General features: G+C 42.0%; 1 protein-coding gene across 1 annotated transcript in view; it reads right to left on the reverse strand.

The window, feature by feature from the left end:
- Window positions 1-3,062: 3,062 nt before the first annotated feature.
- nfatc1 (nuclear factor of activated T cells 1) overlaps window positions 3,063-24,670 on the reverse strand; it is a 46,979-nt gene continuing 25,371 nt past the window's right edge. The window contains exons 8-10 of the mRNA XM_073483680.1: window positions 20,870-21,002; window positions 15,681-16,265; window positions 3,063-3,197 (exon numbers count right to left, since the gene is read on the reverse strand). Coding sequence (XP_073339781.1) covers window positions 3,142-3,197; window positions 15,681-16,265; window positions 20,870-21,002 — 774 coding nt within the window. The 3' untranslated portion in view covers window positions 3,063-3,141. The remainder of the gene's footprint in view (window positions 3,198-15,680; window positions 16,266-20,869; window positions 21,003-24,670) is intronic.

The raw sequence follows: 24,670 nt of genomic DNA on the forward strand, positions 1-24,670 counted from the left end.
CATAATTAGGAGGGAAGACTTGTGAAACAGTATGTTAGGTCAGTTTTTAATGAAGGGTTTCATCTTACTGGAGTTATTGATCCTGACGGTGTGACACAATGTTTCAGCTGTGAAATTTTTATTTTTTTTACTGTGATCAATAACTAATAGATGAGTGAGATGACGACCTCTGTGGATGCAGCGGCGAGTAAGATGCTTTGTATTAGTTATGGTTGTGATGTTTGTACAGTTTGATTCCTGCAGTGGAAACTCACTTATGTTCAAAAAGTAACTGTGAAATTCTTTGTCAGTGAAGGTTTTTTCTTTTAGTGATTTAACTGGATATTTTGTTGTTGTTGTTTGTTGGCTTAGTGCATCTTTTTGGATCACCATTTTAAACTAATTCAGAGTTTCTTGGCTCTATCTGCAGACTTTTTACATGATATTAAAGGTCCCATGTGCAGGATTTAGGGAGATTTAGGGGCAGAAATGTAATATAATATTCATAATTAAGTTTTAATTTGCCTGGAACTACAAATCATTGTGTTTTTGTTTCCTTTGAATGAGCCTTTTATATTGACAGAGGGAGCAGGTCCCCCTCTACGGAGTCCACCATGTTTCTACAGTAGCCCTGAACGGACAAACCAAACATGTTTTGCGTTTTCAGCGGCCATCGTAGGGGAGATTAAGGGTGTTCAATTAGATGTAATCTGCAACCTCACCTACAGATGCCACTAAATCCTCCACACTGGACCTTTAGGATACTATCAGTGCAATAACAGCAAATAGCAGCAGGACCTGAACTGAAAATATTAAACTCACTTAAATCCTCCAACATTACTCCAGTAAACATCAGAATTGACATTAATTCCAGATTGTCCTTCATAAAATACTTTGCGGGGAACGTTATCAAAATAATTTTATACATTTTTTCCCACGCTGACAGCTTCACTAATGTTTCATAATACACAGAAATTTAATTTAATTTAATTTAGCTGAGATCGAAGCGTTCTTGGGAGTTTGAAGATGAACGTGGTCTGAACGAGGGGGCCAGAAGTAGGGAGGTGGCCCCTCACTTCTGTGAGGCCCTGCTGTATATTCGAGGTCTTGGACACTGACAGTATATTGAATTACCACAGAATTGTTTGTTGACAGATTTTGTCAGCATGATAGCATCACAACTGTGCAAGATGCAGTCACAAAACTGAAAGAAGGTGTGTAGTTGAGATCAGAATGAAGGTTCGAAGATGAAAATACTGAGTACTCGTGCAGAAATCACTTCTGAGTAGTCACTGGTTTGAAGGTGAACATGATGGGTGGCAAGTATTTTTTTACTGCAGTAATGCTCCATTCAGCCTTCGGTTTCCATTTATTTCTGTATTTGAGAAAATCAGTGAGCTGAATTTTGTACTTACTTTGTATGTGATATTTAACCATTGGCACCAACTGGAGCTGAAGAACAGTTCTGGGAAAAGCAAGAAGAAACCTGTACACAAGAAAAATGTCTTAAACGTGTTTTTACCGATGCTGTTGTCAACACTAATCCAATCTGACACGAACAGCACAGAGCGACTGACTTCACGTCCTGTCTACAGTCAGACAACGATCATTCAGATGAAAGAGATGAAGGCTTTTTATTGACAAATACACAAAATAGGTCACAAAGCAGAATTATGAATCGTAGACTAACGAAAAAACCTCCTCGGTAAACATTTCAGTATGGCCTCTCTCATGCCCTTCAGTTACAACGATTAAGACTCATAAATACATATAAAAGAGGGAACACGTGTGTTCAGTTCTGCTATAAGAGCGCAGACAGACGAGCAGATAAAACCACGGTATGTAGGTTAGCATGTAAAGAAGCTGTGTGATAAACATGAATAAACAGAGCACATGCTAGGAGAATAAATATGAAAATACAAAAACAATAAAGGATTTTATATATTTGTATTGCTGTTCACCGTCGTTAAGTTTTCTTTGGATTAGAGACGTTCTCAGTTTCAACAGTTTACATTCTTTGAGAGACGAACCTGCATGTTGCATAGCTTCCAGGGAAAAGTCAAGTCTGTCCAAACTGAGATGATTTCTTTGATAAGAGTCAAACCTGCAGCCAACAGTTCACTCCAAAGTTCATGTTAGTTTCAAGTCAGTATAAAGGCTTTGTTATCTTATTATAAAAAAGGACTCATTAATCTGTAACTACACAGTTTTTTGTACTGTGAGAGTGCTTAAATACACTTAAGGACTGCGAATGAGGTTTGGGCAGCTTCATCTTCATCTGGAAAGTTTAGTCATCGTTTCATGACTTCAAGTAACAGTTAACTGCAAGTGACACCACAGGGTTAGTGGTTAAGTGCTTATTCATGGGTTGTGAATACAGAACATGTATTCAGTTTTATTAATCGTAACTTAATTTGCACAAACAAATGCCCCAAAAGACATAATGACCAAATGTGATTTAAAGTGAGACTATGCAACGTTTGACAGAAGAAATTACAAATGAAAAATTTGAACTCATGAAAACAAAACACGTCCCTGATCGATTAATTACACTCAGGTGTTTTGTTGTTAAAGCCTCACCTGCTCTGGTACGACCACAGGCAGTATTAAGCAAAAGTTACATGATCTCTCTCAATTTTGAATTTTGAGGTTGAACAGTCGAAGCTGCATGTTTCTGTTTCCAGTTAAAAAAGGCACTTCTTCTTCTCTTCTTCTCGACTGTCTCTCTGTAAAGCCAGATATGCAAACTGAACAGATACTGTATATACAAATGACATAACTCATAGGCACTGAATCATTTACAAACTGCAGCAAAAAAGACATTAAAAAAAAAACAATTTTTGGTCCTCTAAAAGCATACTTTGTCTTTGGGGTCGGGGGGGAGGGACGGCAAGTTTGGTTGCTACATGTTTACAGTTAAAAAAGTCAGTCATGTGATGTATCCTTGGATAATTTCCATGTAAAGGCATTTAATATATGAAAAAACAAGGCACGTGTTGGACCCTGGTCGTCTGGACAATATATTTACACTTGTTCTCCTCGCATTTCCTCTTCCTGCTTCCTGCATGCTGTAGTCCGAGCATGTAAAGCAGAACGTCAGATTCTTGTTTGGTGTTTCCCTTTATTTGTGATTCCTGTGTCAGTTCTGGCGTTGACGGGAAGCTACGCATGGCTGTGGACGGAGATGCTTGACAGGTCGTTCCTGATGATCTCATTGACTGCAGAGGAAAAGAGAGAAAAGGACGGTCAGTATGTCAGACGCTATTTTATAAGCCATCGTACTGAGTGTCTGCATGTACACGTGTGTCGAGTTATATCCCTGGAAAACAACAATCATCTTCTTGCAGTGATCGTACATGAACATTTGAACAGTTTTGGTTTCTCACATCAGATTTCAGTTTTTTCTGAAGGCAGTGAGCTGTCAACCAGGACCCTAGCCAGGTCAAATTTTAACCAAATTTCAATCTCAAAGTTTCCATCCACGACCGTTATGCGATTATCAGGGGATTGGTCAGTCAAGATAAGCAGTAGGTGGCGCCAATTCTCCAGAAAAACATTATGCCACTGCAGAGGAGGGCGCAAGGAGATGATGTAATTAAGAGAGCGCCAGCCAAACCCATGAATGTATAATACCACAGTGCCACTCAACCTCGCTTCCAATTCTGCAAAAAATTCAACCAAAGCCCAAAAAATAATTTTCCCCACAGAGCACCACTATGAAAGAGACATCTGTAGAAGTGACAGGATACCTTGAACTGCAGAAAAGGTCCATTATGACACATGTTGGTTTATATTGGCAAAACTTTTCTCGAGTCATTCTCAGTGGACTGACTAGGCGCCATCTTTGCGTTCAGTATTTAGTTATGTATGACATCTATAGTCAAACTTCAAATGGCACAAAACAATGTAGAAAACAACACAGAAATATGACATTGTTGTATTTTGTCATGTATTAATGTGAGGAAGGTCACATCAGATCTGTGTGGAGCAATGATGTGACTGTTTCAATCATCTCTTTAGTTCGAAGATGTTTTTTGATTTTAACAACCACTTCAGGTACGCAGGCTCTTGTTTCCTGTGTACATCCGGACCGTCAGTAGTGCACGCCCTCAGAAATTACCGCTATGCGTACGCAAGATCCGATATGCAGGTGAATGGGAGGAGGTCAGTATGGGGGATGTGACAGGGTCAGGGGTCAATAGCAGCAGGGACAACAAGCTAACGTGTGCCGTCTTGTATGTTAACAGCTCACCATGCAGCTGGTTGTCTATGCAAATGTGTGGTTCAGAAGAAAGCACGTCTTTGGCCTTAGTCGACTGATCCGTCATGTAACTGTTAGCTAGCGGAGCAGAGAGAGGCACCAAAACAAGACACTCGAGAACGAGCATAAAGTCACGTCCTTTGGACTGTCGCGAAAAATCCACAATCCAGCAGCTTTAAACAAACAAATAGTCCACAGGCTTGTATAGGCCACCCGGAGAGACAACCCGTGAGATCCGCTCACATGTGGCCAATAAAGTGATTAATGCATGTAACTTACTAAAAATTGTTGAGCTCCTCTAACATCTAAAACCAGTTTTCAGTTGGTAAAAGTAGTTTAAACTTGCATTAAGTGATTTTTCTGAAGGTGCAACAACCTGTGAAGATAACATAACAGTAGAGTAGATACAGCACTTTCAAATGTTAGCAAACAGCTGCTAATTTACACATCGAGCAGAAACAAAGAGTCCAATATTCACTCTCCTTTCAGTTCTCTGAGAGAAACATCTGGCCCTCTAGTCGCTGCATGCTTCACTGTGTTCACCGGTTGGCTGGTTGTTATCTGTGTCTTCGTGGTTTATCAGAGATCTTTTGGGTTAAAAATAGCTGCTGATGAAAGTGAGAGTGAACCAAAATAGTCAAAGGAAGAGGAAACTGCAGAACTGTCAGTGACACCTTTAGTTTCATTTCTATTCTTAAATTAAACAAATGTCTTGTGCAGCTTTAATGTGCCGTCTTCATCCCCTGTGAGTGCAACCCTCTGAGCTCTCTGTGATTTCCTCTGAGTCGACCTAATAGAATCACTAGATCTGAGATCCCCAGACCTCCTTTTTCTTTATCAGGAGAGATGATGCAACCTCCTGCTGTCTCTGAAGGATCCAGGTGCGCTTGTTTATCTGTTTTTATCAGCTGTGTTCTTTGGCTGACGAAGGGGGGGGTGACACACAGCAGGCTGAGTAAAGCTAAACCAGAAAATATGGAGACACCAGAGTAGTGATAACAGAGAAAAAGGACAAATCAGTCATATTCTGAACTCAGAAGGGAAGGGAGACTGAGACGCTTCATTTTTCTTCAGCTTCTTATCTGTGAACTCATTTAATCAGCTTCTCACTTCTTAAATCAGCCTTTCGGGAGGTTCAGGATCAGGCCCCTCTCTCAGCTCTCACAGGGATGAGAAATGTTCGAGGGGAAGGGGGAACACCCCTGGATCCAGCCCCTGAGAAACAGAGCCAGCGGGACCGAGGGAGGAATTCCCTTTGACTGACTGGATGCTGGAAAAGCAGGCTTGAAACCTGAGAGCCCCCCTCGACACAATGGAGTGACTTTTTTTTGTCTAATCGTTTATTTTCATCGAAGGCAGCGGAGCGGCCTTTCCCCCTCTGTGACCCAGCGGTGGCACAGTCGCTTCCTACCAGAAATACCGCTCACTTCCTATCACGAAAGAGATGACGTGCACACGCGGGGTGTACGTGCAGGAGTGTGCAGGAGGCTGCCATGGCAAAAAAACAAAACAAAGAAGTGTGTCATAATCACCTTAAAGTAGCAGAAATACAACTGAGGAGGAACTCAGCAACAAGTGACCTCGATACTGACTGGATCTGTTTACAATTACAAAGAGTGTTACTCGTCTAGACGTGAGGGGAGCGTGTTTGGCTCGCTGATTGACTGCCATTAATAAAGAACATGAAGATCTCCAGAGAGGTTTGATAGCTACACAACAGCAGATCTCACATGAGCGTGTCACAGAAACACACGGACACACTGAAGCTATTATGTGACCATGAGGACAGGGTGAGATGATTCACAGCGATACGTCTTGGCACCGCGGAAGATGCTTGTCAAGACAGCAGAGACATTTATATTCAGGGGATCTAAATCACTTTGTCTTGTTGCAGCAGATGGCCTAAAAAGGATAAACTCATCAGCCGTGTTCAAGTTTTATTCTTAAAGGGACACTCCGACAATTTTCACGTTAAGGTCAGTTTACGCTTCATGAGGAGGACTACTCAGCTTGAGAAAACAGTTGTATAACGCCTTGAATTGTCGTGGATGAAGCTTTATAAAGTCTTACCACATGACCCAGAGCATGTCATCGGCTCTGAAGCCCCTGATATTAAGGCGACGCGGCTGCCAAGCAGGAGATGGGGTTTCAAGACGGCATTTTTGAATGTGTAAGCACAAAACCACTGGATATATTAAAGGAGGGACCCCTGGTCGAGACAACGTTTCAACATTTGTAACTGTGAAACCAATAGCTATGACAACTTCCAGCTGTGTTTGTGGCGATACAATTGGGTAACCAGACTCCACCGGGCACATCTGGATTGCGATCCTGACACGACACAGCCTCACAGTTCATCACGGCCGCTCTAGACAATGCTTGAAACGTGTTTCAGGACGTCCCAGGGGCGTCTCTCTGCTCTGACAATACACGCCCAGTCTGGGTTTGTCAAAAGGAGGACAGGAGCTTTGTCAAGCTGCGTTGAGCAGATCGAGCCAGGCAGGAAGTCGAACACAGTAACGGCATAGATTGTCCGGTCGGTTTTCAAAATAAAACACCCTGTGCAGACGGAGATACAGATGTCCAAGCGACATTCTTACAGGGTTCAAAATTAAAGTTTTTAGACATCTTTTAAACCTCAGTTACAGACGTCTAAAGATCTTCCTTTGGTTCAACATGAAAGTTTTTATGATGGCCAAATTTTACTTCATGCAGCAGAAGCTACAGGGTGGATTTGAACCCTGAACTTCATCGGTAACCTACATGAGGCAGGCACTTTACCAGGAGAGCTATTCATCAATACCATGTTTGGTCATTCAACCTTGGAGTATTAGCTCACCTGATGAAGGTTGGACAGAGACTGCTTGAATTGTAGAAAATTAAACCTAAAAACGTACTCTCTGTAATTGTGTTTTGTAGGTAATGGGTTAAAACATGACGCTGGTTTTGACCTTGATTTCAGCTGCTTTACACATTATGGCTAAATCACCTGTTCAGTATTCATCCAGAGTGCAGACGAGAGGAATCTGCTCCATAAATGAGGCTGGACTTGATTGAAATAAACCTCCACAGACTTCACCTTCATCAGGATTAGTATCTCTGTAATGGTAACAGTCAGATTACGCTGGCCTACTTTTCTGTGTGTACAGCAAGCAAGATGTTGAGCAGCTATGTGAATGTGAGAATATTACCAAAAGACATACTTGAACCAGGAGAAATAAACACTCCGACCTCATCTCCACCCTCCTACAGTCTCCATGTGTGCTCTCCCCGGCCCAGACTGAACTGACCGACCTCCTCTCCTCCATTTGATCTGGCTTTGACCTTCTCAACATCTGGAGGTGGAAGGATATAATCTTTGAGCTCAGGCCTCGAGAGGAAGTTATTACACCGACTTCTCTGGACGCCGGCTGTAACTTTAGGACATGAAGACCTTGTCAGACCTCCACATCATGTCATCACCTGTCCGGCAACTCTCAAAATCACGGATGAGTTACGGCGTTCAGATATTTTTTCCTTACACATCACCATGCGCCACATGTGGTGGAATAGCTTTTACAAAATAATAAAAGTGTATAAAGACAGAATTCAGTAGTTTATTATGTTATAAAACACACGAAGGCCGGGCAGTTAAACTTTATCTTTTGCCCCGCTGAGGGCCACAACGTTTACTGTTTATTCGGCGGTTGCCATGGCCCACTTTTCACAGGGCCGTCACATTTGATGTGGAGGGTCTAATTGAAAAAGAAAGTCAATCTATTGATCACTAAGTGTGTTTACAACAAAGTCCTAAAAATAGGCCCAGCACCAGCGTGACATCTGTGTCGCGTGTTCTCCGGTCACATCGATTTGAGAGGTAGAGACGCTTCAGACAGGCGGACAGCGGCTTTTATCTAAACATGTCTGAGGTTTATTATCGTAAATTGAGGGGAAGTTTTTATTTCTCATAAATTTGTGTTTAAAGTTAAGAGTGAGTTTTTTTGTGTGCAATTTATAACCTCATAATCTCGGTAAATAATCGAGTTTTGTTCTCGTAAATCCGTGAGTTTTCTACATAAATGTAACACTTTAATAGCAGAAAAGTTATTTCTTGCAATATATTCCCATTTTCCCCCAGCTACATTATCATTATTATTATTATGTAGCCTACAATGGCCCTAATAAGTCCATCATTCTCATCCATGTTGGCTCGAAAGTTGAGGTTCAAAGTTCATTATCGATATGATCGACAGCTCAGGAACAGCCACTCAATGGACCTTATGGTGAAACTGTTTCTTTACCTGCTGTTTCCAAGGTCAAGAACTTGACATAAATTCCTTAAAGTGCTCAGAAAAACTGAAATTTGATATTGTGCCACTACCTGGACTTCAACTGCTTGTTCCAAGGTCCAGAATTTGCTTATAAAACAATGAAGACTGAATGGAAAAACATTACTTGTGGTCAAATGTATGACAGCATACTCTAATTAACCTCATTGCACAACGCACTGCAGTGTTATTGAGTTAACTTGAGTTATTCAGCAGCAGGGAAGGTGTGGTTGGATATGATGTAATCCAGGAACTGGTTTCCTGTCCCATGGAGGTCCACAGCAGCTGGAGCAGACTGATACAGCCCGGCTCTCCGACCAGGAAACCCCAAACAGACGAGGAACTCCCAAACAATTAGCAGGACAGCCCTGTTTGCCTCATTAAGGGCTAAAGCGCGTCAACATTGTCCGGCCTGTAATAACACGATCAGCCGGCGAGATATTCAACAATCCTCTCTCCGAACGCTGGGAATAAATCAGCTGAGGGACCAGAGCTCAGACAATGACACCCCCTCCTCCACCGTTTACTGCCACGTCAAGTCCAGGCCACAAGCCACGAGATGTTCTTGGCCCACATAATGAGGCTCCTACTGGGTTACTGCAAGTCAGTCCCTCAGCGCGGGTCTGTAGTTCACCACAGATTCTGCCAATTTCTCTTTTAACCCAGGTATTATTTAAAAAGAAAAATGTCTGGATAATAGAGCTTTGTAGGCCGGAGGAAAATAGAATAATAGAAGGAGAGAAGATGTCAGCAAAATATCACCACAATGTTCCTTTCTACTGCGAGTAACAATGAAAATGGAAACGTCAGAACGGAAAACAATCGATTTTCAATTCAGTCTATTATACAGACGAAGTGTATACATGTCGGTTGGTTGGTTTGTCAGCAAAAACTACTGAACAGATTTCCATAAAACTTGGATGCTGGACGAGTCTCGGCCCAGAATAGACCTCATTAACTATTCCAGGATTTCTTTTCTCACTTTCTTAATCATTACAAGGAAGGGTGTTTCTCAACATTTTTGTTAAGTTCTCAGGGTATGGGATGTATATAATAATGGATCTTGATGAAAAAAAAAAATATACCAGCAAACAACTGTTTGCTTTGTAAAGATACGGTGGAGTAATGACGGCACACTCTTTTGTTAGTCTGGCTGACCACACGTGCGTGTTAGTGCAAGGGAAATCTGGATGTAGCTTCAGAGACGGAGCCCCGTTCACATTGTAGAGACTTCTGCCTCGAGTCCTGGTTTAGCCGGAGATCAAATGTTTTATTGTGCGGTTCTTCGAGACTTTCCCAATTTTATCAGAATGAATGGCTCAAATTCTGATGGTGAAATTAGTCATTCATCATCATAGACGCTTCTTTCACAATGTACGTTTCTGGGAAAAAAAAAAAGGGCCACAGTGCGTCACATGGAGTTTTAATTACATGGTTTGACCACTACCTGGCACTCTTCCTGGGGGATTGATGCAGGGACGCAGAAAGTTGGTCGCAGCTGGAGGTACTGAGGGGTCAGTCTGTATAATGATGTCATAGTAAATGGTGACATTCATGTTTTTTTTTGCATTCGTTTGGATGTCCAGGATAGCACGTATCTGATGGTTATTTGGAATAATTTACAACAATCTGAGAATGTTTTTTGCAGTTTGTTTTACAGCAGATGGCAAACTTGAACATCAACATATTATAGGTCAAAAACAGCCACATCAACCACAGTCAACAACAGCAGGAGATGAAGAGGGAGAGACGTTTACCAGACTCCCTTATAAAATCGTTCAATTTTGTGCCTCGTTGGGTTAGGAGCAACTTTATAAACTTTATGAAGTGTCGTTTCAGACAAATTCTTAATTATGTGGGCCTTCTTGTAAATTCAGCGTATGTTACAGCCTTGTTTTAGGGGGTGCTGCAGTGCTCAGCACCCTTAGTTCCCACATCCATGGCTTGATGTGAATCCCTCCCTGGCCTCCATTTTGAAAATGGCAAACTGGTAAGGAACTTTCTCAGATTATAGCTAAACAAAAGAGTAACGTATGCAGCAAAATAATCATGAATCATATTTAATAAACACAGCATAATTGTTACAGTTTTATGAGCAGAGTTTGTTCAAATGCTGCTTTTTTGTTTTTCAACTTTAGTGTGTTAAATATGCACAGATCTGTCTGGCAGCTGGTGCTCTAGTGTGATATCTAGTGGTAGTAAATGTAACTTTATAAGCCGCACATTAGTTTTAGCTACAGTAGATGCACTATGTATATATGTTGCATTGCTCTCCTTATGTTACAGTGTTTATCTTTATTGTCTCAGTAAAATAAACTTAAATTAAATGAAACTATACGGTCATTGATCAGACTGTGTTTTTATTGTTGTTGTTGTTGTTGTTGTATTGGATTGTATTCTAATATTTCTGCTCCATCAAATCAAAATCTAAGGAGGCATTTTGCAATGACTCCACTATGACACAGCCAAAAATCCCACACCAATACCTCAAGTATTAGTAAGGAGAGTAGAAGGAAAGCAAAGGTCATTTTTAATTGCAGGGCTCTTACATTTCATTACATCATACTGTTGCTCCTTTCTTTTCCGGCCACTCATTGTCTTTAGAAATGCACCAATAACTGTAACTGGCGAAAAATAATACAAAGCAGATGTGGATGTTGTTGAATATGTGATAAACCAAAGATATATTCCTCCTGTAAACATAAATTAATGAAATTAATAGCTGATAATTCATAGGAACCATAAACGTGACACATGTGTACAGTCAGGTGAGAATTCTTTATAAAACTACAGATAAATTTTGCTTCTTTCTTCAGCTGTGGATGCAAATGATTTGAAGCAGAAAGTGGATTTACTGTTAGAATCAGACGCAGTCGAGTTCACTCTCAAATTCTTTTCCTATGATCATCTGAAGTCTCTGGTCATCAATTGTGCTGCTCTGACATCTAACAAGGCCACAACACGCCATAAAAAAGCATTTCGTAATGCTATTTGGCTCTGATCTGACTTCAAAATGCACATGTTTTGCTCATGTTACCTCACCGCTGACAAAAGTCTTCGGCACACTACTGTGCAGCATAACGTATGGCTTTGGCCACCTCTTCCAGACTCTCTCGGAGCCAAAGGGAAGCATGCAAACCTCTCCAGTCAGCAAGTTTTATGGCAGCGTGGCCGGCCTCCATCTCCCTCAGCCTCGGCAGCGGTGGAGTTCAAACCGTGCACCCTGCAGCCTCGAGCTCCGGCTTGGGGCCAGACGGCACGATTCAGACTTTCCATGAGCAGACATGTTTGTGACCTCTCGGGGGACGGTGTGAAAAAATGTGTAACAGAGCGGGGGGATCCTGATGAATATGAGAGGGCTGAACAAACAGGGAACAGATATCAGCTCTGATTACAGATGAAAGGGCAACAACAAAGTTCAGCTGGGAGATGAAAAACACCTGACTGTCGCTTCATTTAGAAGTGCAGTTAAAGATTCATGTTTAAATAATTCACTTAAAGTCAAGCTGAAATTTAAAATACTTTTTGACCATTTTACAACATGTCTACATTCAGAGGTCACTGATTTTGATGCTCCAGCAACGTGTTTCTGTTACAGTTTCAGTGAATAAAGTTATAAATGTGTGTTTTTGTACAGCAATCAGTGAGGCCCAGTACCCAGAAACACACTGCCCATCTTCCGTCCAAGTTTCTTGCAAATCTCTTCAGTATTTTTTGTGTAATCATGCTGACAAACCAACCAACCAACCAACCAACCAACCAACCAACCTGCAAACTAGCGAACCAATCACCATCAAATTAATGTAGAGGAGTAAAAGTGTAGTGTAGTGGAAGTATAAAGCAGCAGAAAATCAAAAGTACAAGTACCTCAAAATCAGAATCAGTATCAGAATTCCTTTATTTGTCGCTCAAATGGGGAAATTTCTTCGTCACAGCAAAATGAGTTAATGTACTTAGTTACATTCCTTCACTGCCTGTAATGACAGTCAGTGTCTCGGCTCCCTAAAAGTCTCAGATGTCGTCGTTTGTGTTTTAACGAGCTCGGCCGACATGAAATTACAGTAACACCACACCTGAGCGAGGCCATAAAGCAGAAAAGCTGTATCAAACTCTGCCAACGGTTTTAATGAAGTGAGAAGCCACATTAAGTTTGGAATGCTTTCGAAAAATCTCCTTCAATCTGCCAGTGAAAACAAGTGTAATTGGAGGCCCAGCTCCTCAGAAATATCCATTATGGTTACGGTGGCGTGCTTTTAACTACACCTGGTTTGAAACTAAAAAATCCTCGAGAGACACGAGCAGCGGTGGCACCACTGAGAGCATAATTACAAATCAAATCTTTAGCTGCGGCCGGCCAAATCTCTCCGCAGACAGGGTTAACAAGTGTTAATGTATTTACCCAGACTGTTGAGAGGAAGTGGCATGGGAACAGTCTGAGTCCTGCAGTCTGCGGCGCAACAACAGCGTCTCAGGAAGCTCGGCCAGACGATCCAGCGGGGTCTCTGGTGACGGATCAAAGCCCGCTGCTCCGTCCACTGATAGCTGCTGGTTAGTGTTTCTTCATCTAGTGGAGGACTGCTTCTTTTTGCCTCGAGGAAGATCATTTATCCAATTTATTTCGAATCACCACAAAGCTCAGAGCGCACAGCCCTGAACCTCAGTGGTGAGCGCAGAGGGCCTGAGCAGTGAGGTCATAAAATTTGTGCTCCTAAAACCCTGCTCTCTCTGAGATAAATAAAGTGGGTCACCAAAATTGTATTCATTACATCAGTCTCGTTCAGGGTTTACAACCGTGTATATCAAACGGTAGACCACCGGGTTTCTTAGAAGTTAGACGACGAATATAGCTGACAGAGATGGAAAGAAGCGGCACGAAAAGTGAAAGAATTTGTACAGAGATATTAAAGAAATGCAGGTTTTTTTATCAGCCTCTGTTCAAGTAAGACCTTTCTACACAGTCATCACTCCTACTCCTCCTTCAGTGGCCTGCAACTGACACAAACATCGCAGTTTCACAATATAGACAAGTCTGCATGCTGCGAAACAGAAACACCCACTGAAGAGGTTAACTATCTCTGTGCTGAATTCTTTTATAAGAATAAAACTTACCGAACAGAGGATATCTAGGACACTGATATATCCATTCAAAGACACAATTACACAGAGTATTCCCCCCAAAATCTCACTATACTTGAATAAATGTGACTCAACAGAAACAACCTGATCACACAGTTATGTCTCAATTTGCAGAGAGAAACTGGTGGTTGAGATTCAATCTGATCCAGTTGGAAAGGCTCAGGAGACTTTTATCTTATGGGCTCCTCACTGCTAAGACACTCATTCTTCTACTTTGGAAGAAAGAAGGAAATGCCTTCTGTAAACCTCTAACTGGCTAACTGAGTTGCATTTAGAGAGAATCAGATTTATTCTTAAAAACACTGTGCAAAGATCTGGCACTCATTAATCTCCCTTCTGACAAGCTAAACTAAATCAAATCCTGTATGTAACTTACACTATGTGCAATACACTCCTTTGGAGGGTCAGGGGATGGGTGTGGGTCATGGGTGAGGCTGTTTATCTCTGGTATTAACATGTGTTTTTGGTGAACCGATCACAAGGGAACTCCTCTTCAGTTCATACCTGGCATCAGGCATCTCGACTGACCTCTAGCGATCGCATCTCTCAATAGACATGATGTTTTATACACAACAAAAGAAAAAACTTATGTATAACATTAGCCGAATTAACAAGAAAGCCCAAATGACTAAGAATTTTTCATTGAAAGTGTTTCGCAAGTTTAGAAAGTTTCTTCTAATGCAACAACTCATAAAATTGAGCAATTTTTATAGGGAGTCTGGTGAATTCCCCTCCCTCTTCATCTACCTGCTGTTGTTGTCTGTGGTTGATGTGGCTGCTTTGGCCTGATGATGCGAAATGTTCTCAAACTGTTGTAAATGATTGTTAATAAGTACTAGATATAAGTTATCCTGGCCGTTCAAATTAATACAAAAACACAAAAGTCGTGCACCACTCACGATGACGTCATCATATAGACTGACCCCTCAGCACCTCCAACCGTGACTGACTTCCTGCATCCCTGCCACTTCAGAGATTGTACACTGTGGTAAGTCCAGTTGATTATTGTTTGTTTAAAAAAGATAAAGAAGGCATGTGTTTACTGTTTTTAAGTCTAAAATCTTGTTGGTCCTGCATCGAGAAAACTGCTTGACACCCAGTAAGATTTAGCAAATACGCAAAATCGTGAAGCATGTGTCATTTTTACACTTCAATACAGTTACAATACAGATATAATATGTTGATGAGGCTTAGATGTGCTGGTCGTAAGACTTTCTCACCTTTGGTCAGAGACAGGCTAAATGTTTCCAGTCTTTATGCTCAGCCAAGACAACCAGCTCCTGTCTGTCCAAGGATGGTGAAGGAATGACACGCCCTACTCTGCCTCTGATTGGCTAGTACTCAATGGTTAGGTTTGGGCATGAGGAGTGATGATTGGGGAAGAAGAAGAAGAAGAAGAAGAAGAAGAAGAAGAAGAAGAAGAAGAAGAAGAAGAAGAAGAAGAAGAAGAAGAAGACGAAGATGAAGCAGATGAAGAAGTAGAAGATGAAGATGAAGAAGAAGAAGACGAAGAAGCAGAAGAAGAAGAAGAAGAAGAAGAAGAAGAAGATGAAGCAGAAGAAGAAAAAGAAGAAGGAGGGTTATTAGGGTCATTACTTCACCATCCTACAAAAAGAGATACCTTAAAGTTATGCGAGAGATTTCAAACTTCTCTGTAACTTTAAGCATTGAAAGTTTTTTCTTCAGAAATATTCAACTATTCCTTGAAATGACATTGGATAAGGAGATTTGCTCCAAAACAAAAGCTCCTAACTGACTTCTAAAGGCCAAAACTTTTAGCTCCTGGCGATGTGATCGGTGACTCACATGATACTTATCAGATATCCCATCAGCACCTGCGGATATATTACGCTCATTATGTGTTGGAGCGCAATAAAAACCCTTTTGTTTAGTTAATCAGGAGGTTGGACAGGCTGTTGGCTTTCTAATTTTTTCCGTGCACTGGATTAGAAAGTAGAGCATAACTTTGAATAATAATGAAAAATCTTTTCACTCACCATCATCGAGGTACATCTGGTCCAGCTCCTGTGGTTCTTGCTTGATGCTGACTGCGAGCGACGGGGGGCTGCCATCCCCCCTCTCTGGCCCCTTGGGGTGCTGCTGAGCTCCTGGGCTGGTGCTGCCGCTGACCGGTGGCGCTGGAGTCATGCAGTGGGTCGGAGAGAAGGGGGCGTCGGTCGGGGTGGAGGGCTGCGAGGTCGGGGAGGAGGAGGCGCTGCTGGGCGGGTAGAGGGTGGGCGGCTGGTAGCGGCCGGGCGTCTCCTGGATGATGGAGACGTGGGGGATCGGGGGCTGTTGGACTGCCGGGCCGGCAGGGAGGCACTTGGAGAAAGGCGGCGGCGACAGCTCGTGTAGTTTGGGGCTGGTGCTCGGAGACGACGAGGACGGCTTGGCTGCCAATCTTTGCTGGCCGACAGAGTAAGCCCCGCCCACCACACACGGCCTGAGGTCAGAGGTCATCATCGGGGTCATGACCTGAGGGGGAAAGTATGGCTTTGGGTGCAAAGACAGGCTGGGACTGCGCTGGCTGCACACCAGAGGGGCGTCGTAGTCGTCATGTGGCTCCGTCTTTATTGTCGGAACTGAAAGAAGAAGATGAAGAAAATGAGTAAACACATATTCAACCTTCTTCCTGCGAGTGTGAGTGAGTGAGTGGGTTTGTGGCTAGGAAACCCGCTGCCAAACAAACACTCTCATCAATGAGGCTCTGTGTCTGGGCCCGAGCTCTCCCACCCCGACGAAAATATTCACAAAAAGCAGGAAAAAAGGGATGACTCATCAACACGAGAAACATCCAGCTGCTTCTATAATAAAACGTCTGTTTTCTTTGGACCCTGCTCCGGTGCTAATATCCACTAAATGTGCGATATGAAATATGTTGCTGTAACAGCAGCTCCGTACTCAGCAGGGTTCGGTAATTTAAAATAAATTACTGCTCGCTCATTGAGACAAAGACTTTAACTGGACGTGAAGGCTGAAAAAGACAAAATGGAGGCTTTCGGGATGTTTGAGGATTGTGGTTATCGTGGAGAGGAGTTCAAATGAGGCTTGTTCTCAGTCGCCGGCCACCCGTCCAGATTCCAGCGCAGAACATGTTGGAGTTTTTAAAATGTGGGCCGTCAATCTGCTGCGGCTCCTGACACGACATCAATCTTATATAACAAGCGTTTCAGTCCAGTTACAAGTGAACGACAGCACGGCTGTGACCCCGAGCTTCATCACTGCGTCACCGCACTGGATCTGATCCTGCTGCTTTTTAGTGCTGAAGCTGTTTTAGATTAGAATATGAAGTGTGAGCCTGAAATCACTCCTACTTCTGGTTCGATTCTCTCTTCTGCACTTTGTTAATTTAGGTTTTTTGCTCAGGGAAACCTCTTGAATAAAATCTTAGAGGGTGTACCGGGCTAAATAAAGAGCTCAAAAAGACTGAAACTAGGACGCGTCATGCCTTACTGAAGCCTCCCACTGTCAACAACTGTAAAAGAGGAACTGCGATGAGATGGTTACACCAACCGCAGCACTAAAATAGCACATGCGCCCCTATTCTGGGCCCGTTTGGAGGAAATGTGTGTGTGAAGGATAGGGCAGATGCACAGAAAGAAGCAGCAGCAGAAGTGTTTGTGTTGCCACAAAAGAGAAACAGAGTGCACCCCTTTGTTTCCGGAGTGTGAAACTCAGTCGCGCGTGCTGTTCCCAGAATAAATCTGCTGTTTGTGTACGAGCTGAGGGAACACCTGCAGCTCACCAAAAAGTTGAGTCTTTTATCTTTTTCTTTTTTTCCACACAAACTTCTCTTGACTTTCTCCTTTTTTAAAAAAAATATTATATTGTTCACTCGTGGTGGAAAGTAACTCAGTACTGAAGTACAGTTTTGAGGCACTTTTACTTTACTTGAGTTTTCTGCTACTTTATATTTCTACTTCACCAAAAATTCAGATGTAAAATGTTGTGCTTTGTAGTCTGACAACTTCAGTTACATGTTGCTTTGCAGATTTAGTTAAATAAATCAAATTACAATCAAAGGCTGCAGCTTGTTTGGTCAAATAATGGTGAAAAATGTCAACCAGCGTTTCACAGAGCTCAAGATGACGTCCTTAAACGTCTTGTTTTGTCCAGAAGTCTAAGCTAATCAGTTTGCTGTCACACAGGAGGAAAGAAACCAGAAAATATTCACATTTAAGAAGCTGGATTCAGATCATTTTGCAGCCCAGTCGCCAGGATAAAATTAAGATTAAGATTAACTTTCCTGCAAACCACGGATATGTTCACATTTGTACGTGTCAGAAGCTCCGGACCATGTTGACTTTTCTGCAAAACGTGTCATATCACGTCCACATTTCATGTTTATGACTTCCATATCCAGAGGTGGATGGGATGGAGTTACAGGTGAGAAGGCTGCCAAGCAAGAGACAAGATAACATTGTTATGATGTCATGAGTTTTGTTTGTAGTCAGCACCTACATTACGTCTGACAAATTGTTACAGACCTGGGATATGCAAATTTCTACATAATTGCTGCTTTGAGGAGTCCTTGGGAGAATTTCCAGCTGTCTTAGTGCCGACAGCAAACTGATATTTTTGAGGAGAAGCTGGGACATCTTCTGCCTTGTGGCGACACAAACAGGCATTTAAAGCCCAAAACACAATGTTCTCCTGACCCGGACCAAGTGGTGTTTGTGGCTGAACCAAACCGGAGCGTAAGCACAGCGCTGACACAACATAAAATAGAAAACTGAACCAGAAGGAACATTAAGTTATTTGTGGTTTAAATACATTTTGATGGTACAGTACTTTTAAACAAGTGAACATTTAAATGCATCACCTGTAACAGAGTATTTTCAGGGGTGCAAGTAACTAATTACATCTACTCAAATGACTGAATGAATGTAATTATGGGTGCTTGTATTGGAGTAATTTTACTCATACTTAAGTATGTATTACACCATGTAACACCACTTAGTTACTTTTAAAATCATATTGAACGATTGATTGATCGCCTGCTATTGATAATGCAATAAACAGTTAAAAAGTAATTAATACAAACTAATGTTTGAAAGGAAAGCTTTCCACTTTTACTTAAGTATTAAGTAAAGTATTATAATAAGTATTATAAATACCAGTAGTTTTACTTGTAATTGAGTAATATTTCAGTAATGTAACTGTACTCGCACTCTTTCCACCACTGAGTATTTATTACTGCTACTTTTTAAAAGTAGAAGATATCTGAGTACTTCCTCTGGCTCTTCCCAGACTCTCCCCCTTTAGGAGACACTGTCCAGACTCACTGTCCCCCGGTCTCTCCCCTCCCTCACCCTCTCCGGGTCTCGAGGACAATGCTCCACTTTGACAGCGGGGCACTCCGTCGCCCACGTTCAGGGCAGGGCCGCTTCATTTGAATCGCGGCTTTGAACCACCCACTGGATTTTCACTCCGCGAGCCCGGAGCGCAATTAGCAGCGGTTTTTACTTTTCAGTTGGTGGGTCAGTGTTTATATTTAGCTTGGCAACAGGTTCTCCATTCAAATAACATGCTTTTCCCATGCCCTTTCCCCACCCCTCACATCCAGTCATGAAGCTACAGGTATGGAAAAGAACAGATTTTATAGATTTTTGTGTTGTTTTTTTTTTACAATGGAGGAATAATAAGGTTGCTTTGTTCCTCCCTTGAAAACCACCAGACAAGAGGGAAAACAAACTGTTTGTTCTCGTCTTCAGATGTGAGATGCTGGCAAAATGTTTCTAATTAGTCTGCATATGAAAGGCAGAGAGCAGACGGAGAGTGGTGAAGTGCTGCGGTGATGACAGGAGAGGAAAGAAAGGGCAGAATAAGCAACAAGGATGTGCTGACAGCTCGGAGGTAACCAGGAGGCATTTTCCTAGTTTGGTGACACGTGTTTCATGAAATTATGAAGGTGACCAAAACTGAACTAAAAACTAAAACTAGGTGTGAAAAATACATTAGAGTTGAAGATATAATATGTAACCCATCCACGTTAAGACTTTTGTTGACGAGGCTTTTGTTGAGTTGTGCTCTGACTCACAAATGTTTCCAACAATGTTCAAACCCAGAGAAATACAAATTTCATGTGTTGCGGTTAGACCCAAAACGCAAGACACACATGCAGGCAGGTATAAAATAAAGCTGAAAGCCAAAGTCTATAAAAGTCAAAATCCAAAAAATGAAGCAACAACACAAAGCAGGCGAAAGGCAGATAACCAAAACCAGAGAAATCCACGAAACAAAAACAAAACAAAGTAAAAACCAAAAGGCAAAGAACAAACCAGGAATCAAAAGCCAGGAACATACCAGAGTTACACGAGGGCAAAATAAAACAGAACAAGAGACTCAGAGAAACTGAACAAGGACAGAGCGGAGGACCAGGACTTCAATACACCAGGTGTGATTGACTGACAGAACACAGGTGAGGAGCAAAAAGGGCGGGAAAACCAAAAACTCAAACCATGACAGCTAACGTGCAGTAAAGCATTCTGGCTGTTTGGGGCGAATAAACACTGCGTGAGAAATAAACACAAACGATCCTGCGGTCGAACTTGCTTCACTGGCCGTGAACACACCGTTAAAAAATCTATCTGACGTGACTCAGGCACGAATGTTTTACAGAAAAGGTAATGTTTTAAGTTTCGTTAAAGTCTTGTTTGCCGACTTCCCTATCCAGGAAGTAGCAACAGTGACCTAATGAAACGCACCATTACCGTCGAGTAAACTTGTGAAGTTTCTCTGGTTTGAAAATTGATAGAAACATTTGGGATAATAAGAGTAAACAACTCAACAAAACTTATAACAAAGGTCTCGTCGTTTTTAGACATTTTAATGCAGCGTTAACACATATTATATCTTTAAACAAGAAAAGTTTAACTGAAAGGTGCAAACCAACGGTGGAAAACTAATCTGAAACTAAACTGGGCTGAAAATACAAATTTCAAAAAAATAAAAATAAAAATAAAAACAAATTAAAAACTACAATAACTCTGCTGCCAGCCAAACTCTACTGAAGAGTATTTCTACTTACTTTCCATTTCTTGTCTGAACGGTGTCATTTTAACACTTAATTAATCAGAATCACTAAAAGGGATTATCTTTCTCCTCAAATCTCCATCTTTAAGAGACCGGCTGGTCAGACCATGACGGCCCTGCACATAAGTGTATCTGAGGAGGAGAGCTTTACCGCCGGCGGGGACGTAGGTGAAGCGCTGGTACTGGCTTCTTTTCCTCTTGCCGTTGCAGACGTAGAAGTTGACGTGGACCGGAGTGGAGAGTCTTTGGTTCCTGTAGGGAGGGATCTCAACGAGGAGGGAGTTCTGTAAATAAACAAAGAGATCATGACCAGGTTATTGTCTTGTATTGTATAAAGTTTTCTCATTTTTTGGACTTTGCATGAATGTTATGTCATCTAGCTCAGATTCTTTTACTTAATGCTCTGTTTGTCTGCTCTGTCTCTGTCTTAATTTGCCCCTTGAGTAGAAAATGAGCAAAAACACTGGACTGACTGAGGAATATAAATGTTTTATTCATTGCGTATTCTCCTTCTTTGGTACATACTTGCCAAATATGAATGTTAAATACATATTAACCTTTCCGATTTTTGTTGTTTCATGTGGAGAAAAATTAAACATTTAAAGGTTTTTTGTCTTTGTCGGTTGTTTCTTCACTTAATCCCTTCGACTCTTTAGCCTGAAGACGTGTGTGTCTTTCTGTGCGGTGGATAAAATCTGAAAATCTGGTAGTAATCCCAAACGAGGGAGCCACAAAGCGACCATGAAGGTTGTTTGCACAGCGAATAACTCAGCTGATGTGAATAAGCTGAACTCGGGGTTTCGTCCAGATATTTTATTTCCTCTGAAATGCCTCCTGAGGAGAACCGGCGAAGGCCAGGGGCGACCGGGTTCATGAGTTCAACCTGTGGCCATATCAGCCCCCATACAGTATGTGTGAATATACATGTCTGAGGTGCTGCTCAGTAGCCAGGGAGGAAGTCATCCGTCTACACAGCTGAGCTTAGGAGGCCGTCTGCCCCGACATGTACAGGTGAGAGCTGACACCCGTTATATTAAATCACTACAGTCGTAAAAGTCAAGTGAAGCCAGATGAGGCGTCTCGACTTCTCTTATTCACCGTCATCCATCTGTCCCGGAGAATTAGCTGATAAAAACTCTGGAAGGGGTTCACAATTTACACTGCGTTAAAACTGTAATTGAGTCCAGGTTGCAGGGAAACATTTGTGTCGCTGGTCGTCCAATATGTCAATTTACACTTTTTGAGAAGAAACAGGCTTAATTTTTAATCCAAAACATGCGCCAGTGACATCATTCAGTTCCTTTTGAGAGTTTTATGTGCACGTAAAATCATGTCAACCCACTGAGGACTGAACGGACGTCAATTTGCCTAAAAAGCCTGAGCGCTGAGATGTTTTTTACCTGACAAAACTAATTTCTCTCATGTGGAAGGGAGGAGGGGAAAAAATGGGACAAATTGAGCATGAAGGAGCATTTTTGGCCCCTCAAGTGAGCGCTTCAAGACCATTTATCTCCGTTTATATGAGTAATCTGATGGATCTAATTGTAAATAATTAAAACTAAATCATCTCCCTCTCGTTGAAGGTCAGCGTGTGTGTGTGCAGGTGACGGAGGCAGTGAGGTATTCTGAGTCTGGGGTTTGCGGTGGAGCAGCAGAGGTTAAACCTGGCCAAGGCAGCGTCAGTGTTTGAAATGGGACCAATCCAGCAGACTGGGCTGAGAGGGGAGGGAGGAGGGGAGGAGGGGAAGGAGGGAGGGAGGCCCTTTGTCTATTCAAGCAGACAGATGTGTCCCAGAAGTCACTGTATGTGTGTGTGTGTGGGAGAGAAAGTGTGTATGTTTTGCAATAGGACGACACAGGGAGCAGGTGCAGCGCCTCACGTATAGACACCCTCTAATCCCCTCGTCTATCTCCCAGACTCCCACCACTACATCTCTCTCTCTCTCTCTCTCTCTGTCTGTGTCTCTCTCTCTCCGTCACGGGCCAAGGCAGGACACACCGCCAGGCTCAAACTCCCACAGGTTCAAGGTTGAACTTTTGAAAACCTTTTCCACACGCTTCAAACACAACACTGCTGTTTCCCCCGCGAGGGTTCAGCTCTGGCACGAGAAAATCTACCATCTACAGTCAGATTCCACTTCTGTGTGTGTGTGTGTGTGTCTCGTGTTCGTATCATAGACTGTACAAAACATGGAGAAATCTCCCTGACGTCACCTGTAGCTTCCCAACATAGCCGTTGTGGAGCTCATGATCTAGATTTAGATAAACTTTTAGATTTCAGGCCATGGACACCTTTGCTTTTAGAGAGACACACATACTGTATAAAACTCTGTTGTGCGCCTACAATAACATGCAAGGCCGCCTGTAGTGCCGGGTATAAACATGTCGGGCAGCAGCTGTAGCATGGTTAATGTTACAGGCTGGTCACACTGGATGCTTGTGTAGTGTAGTGCGTGGCAGCTGCATTACTGAGCAGCTTACATGGAGTTTGCCTTTGATAATTATCAATAAATATGATGACCTGATTTTCTTTTACGCCCTTTAAAGGAGCGAGAAAGCGGGATGGGGAAAGGAGAGGGAGGGAGGGTGAGAAGAAACAAAGCTGCTCTTCACCTGTTGTGTGTAATCACTTCATGTCTGTGACATTTTCTACAGATACAGACATTAAAACTGTGGTGTAACACTGGTATGATGTCTATATGACTGTCTGCAGGTCGTTTTCAGGTCAATTTTTTGCCGAGAACGCGACTCATGCAGCCAGTGTGGCCACTCTAACCTGGTAATGTGTACGCCGATATGAAAAGCGTGACACACACATGCATCTAGTGTGGCTAGTCTGTTAGCATGTTAGCCCATCCGCTGCAGTATCTCCAGTGGTTTCTGAGGTGGAGAGTGTGTCAGAGTCTCTTGCTCGATAAGTTACAAAGCGATCCAGAGTGATTTACGAGAATGTCCGTACACTTGAGATAACTGAACCAAGCTGATTAGTTTGCCATTATGGATGCTGCACAGAGATTTAGTGTAAGGTGACATTAGCTTACTCACATGATCGCATCATTAGTGTTGTGTAAATTATTATTTTTAAATCTTTGCTTAAATGTTAGATTCATGTTACACACTTAAAATATAAAAACTTTGTTGTTGTTACCCTACTCAGGGTTATTGGGATATGAGTGCATATATGCATGTGCATTTAAAAAAAAAAAAATTATTGGGGGCCAAAAATAATGACAAAACACGAAATAAAAATTCAGCAATGCCACAGAATAAACAATAAAGTGAAACACTAAAATCTCTAACTAATTTTGAGTAGTGTATTTGGCGGCACCCCTGCAGTAACTCTGAGTACCCCCAAGAGGTCGCAGACCCCTGTTAAAGGTCCAGGGACTAGATGAAATGAGACAAACATAAATATATATTTTCTATTCGAATTTAATAAAGTTTCAGGAGTGAAGATATAAAGAATGAAAGAGCACTACATACAAAAAGTGTAGGTTGTTACAGTTTGTCTTCCTCCAAACAACAACACAACATATTTTCTCATTATGTCCACTGGCAATTAGCCATGTGGTCTTGCATCTTTGAGATACGATATGTATCGTTATCATGACATGAGACTTTGGATATTGTTATATCCCGATATGTGATAAGTGTTGTGTTTCCTGGTCTTAAAAGCTGCCTTACAGTAAAGTGACAGTCATTTTCTAAACTTACGACTTGCTCAGTCATTATATCCTCATTACTGATGATTATTTATTGGAAATCTGATTGTGTTAATATTTTGAGAAAGTACCAATAGTCAGTAGGACTAATTAAAGTGCTTTTGAGGAGATTTCAAAATATGGAGATATTTATCGTGTATTGCGATATTATTTTAAGGTCGTATCGCTCAGCTCTACTTTGACATATAGCTGAAATTTTGTTTGTGGTATACACAACAAGTGTCATCAGT

The sequence above is a fragment of the Pagrus major genome, chromosome 16, assembly GCF_040436345.1.
Source record: "Pagrus major chromosome 16, Pma_NU_1.0".
Lineage (NCBI taxonomy): Eukaryota > Metazoa > Chordata > Actinopteri > Spariformes > Sparidae > Pagrus > Pagrus major.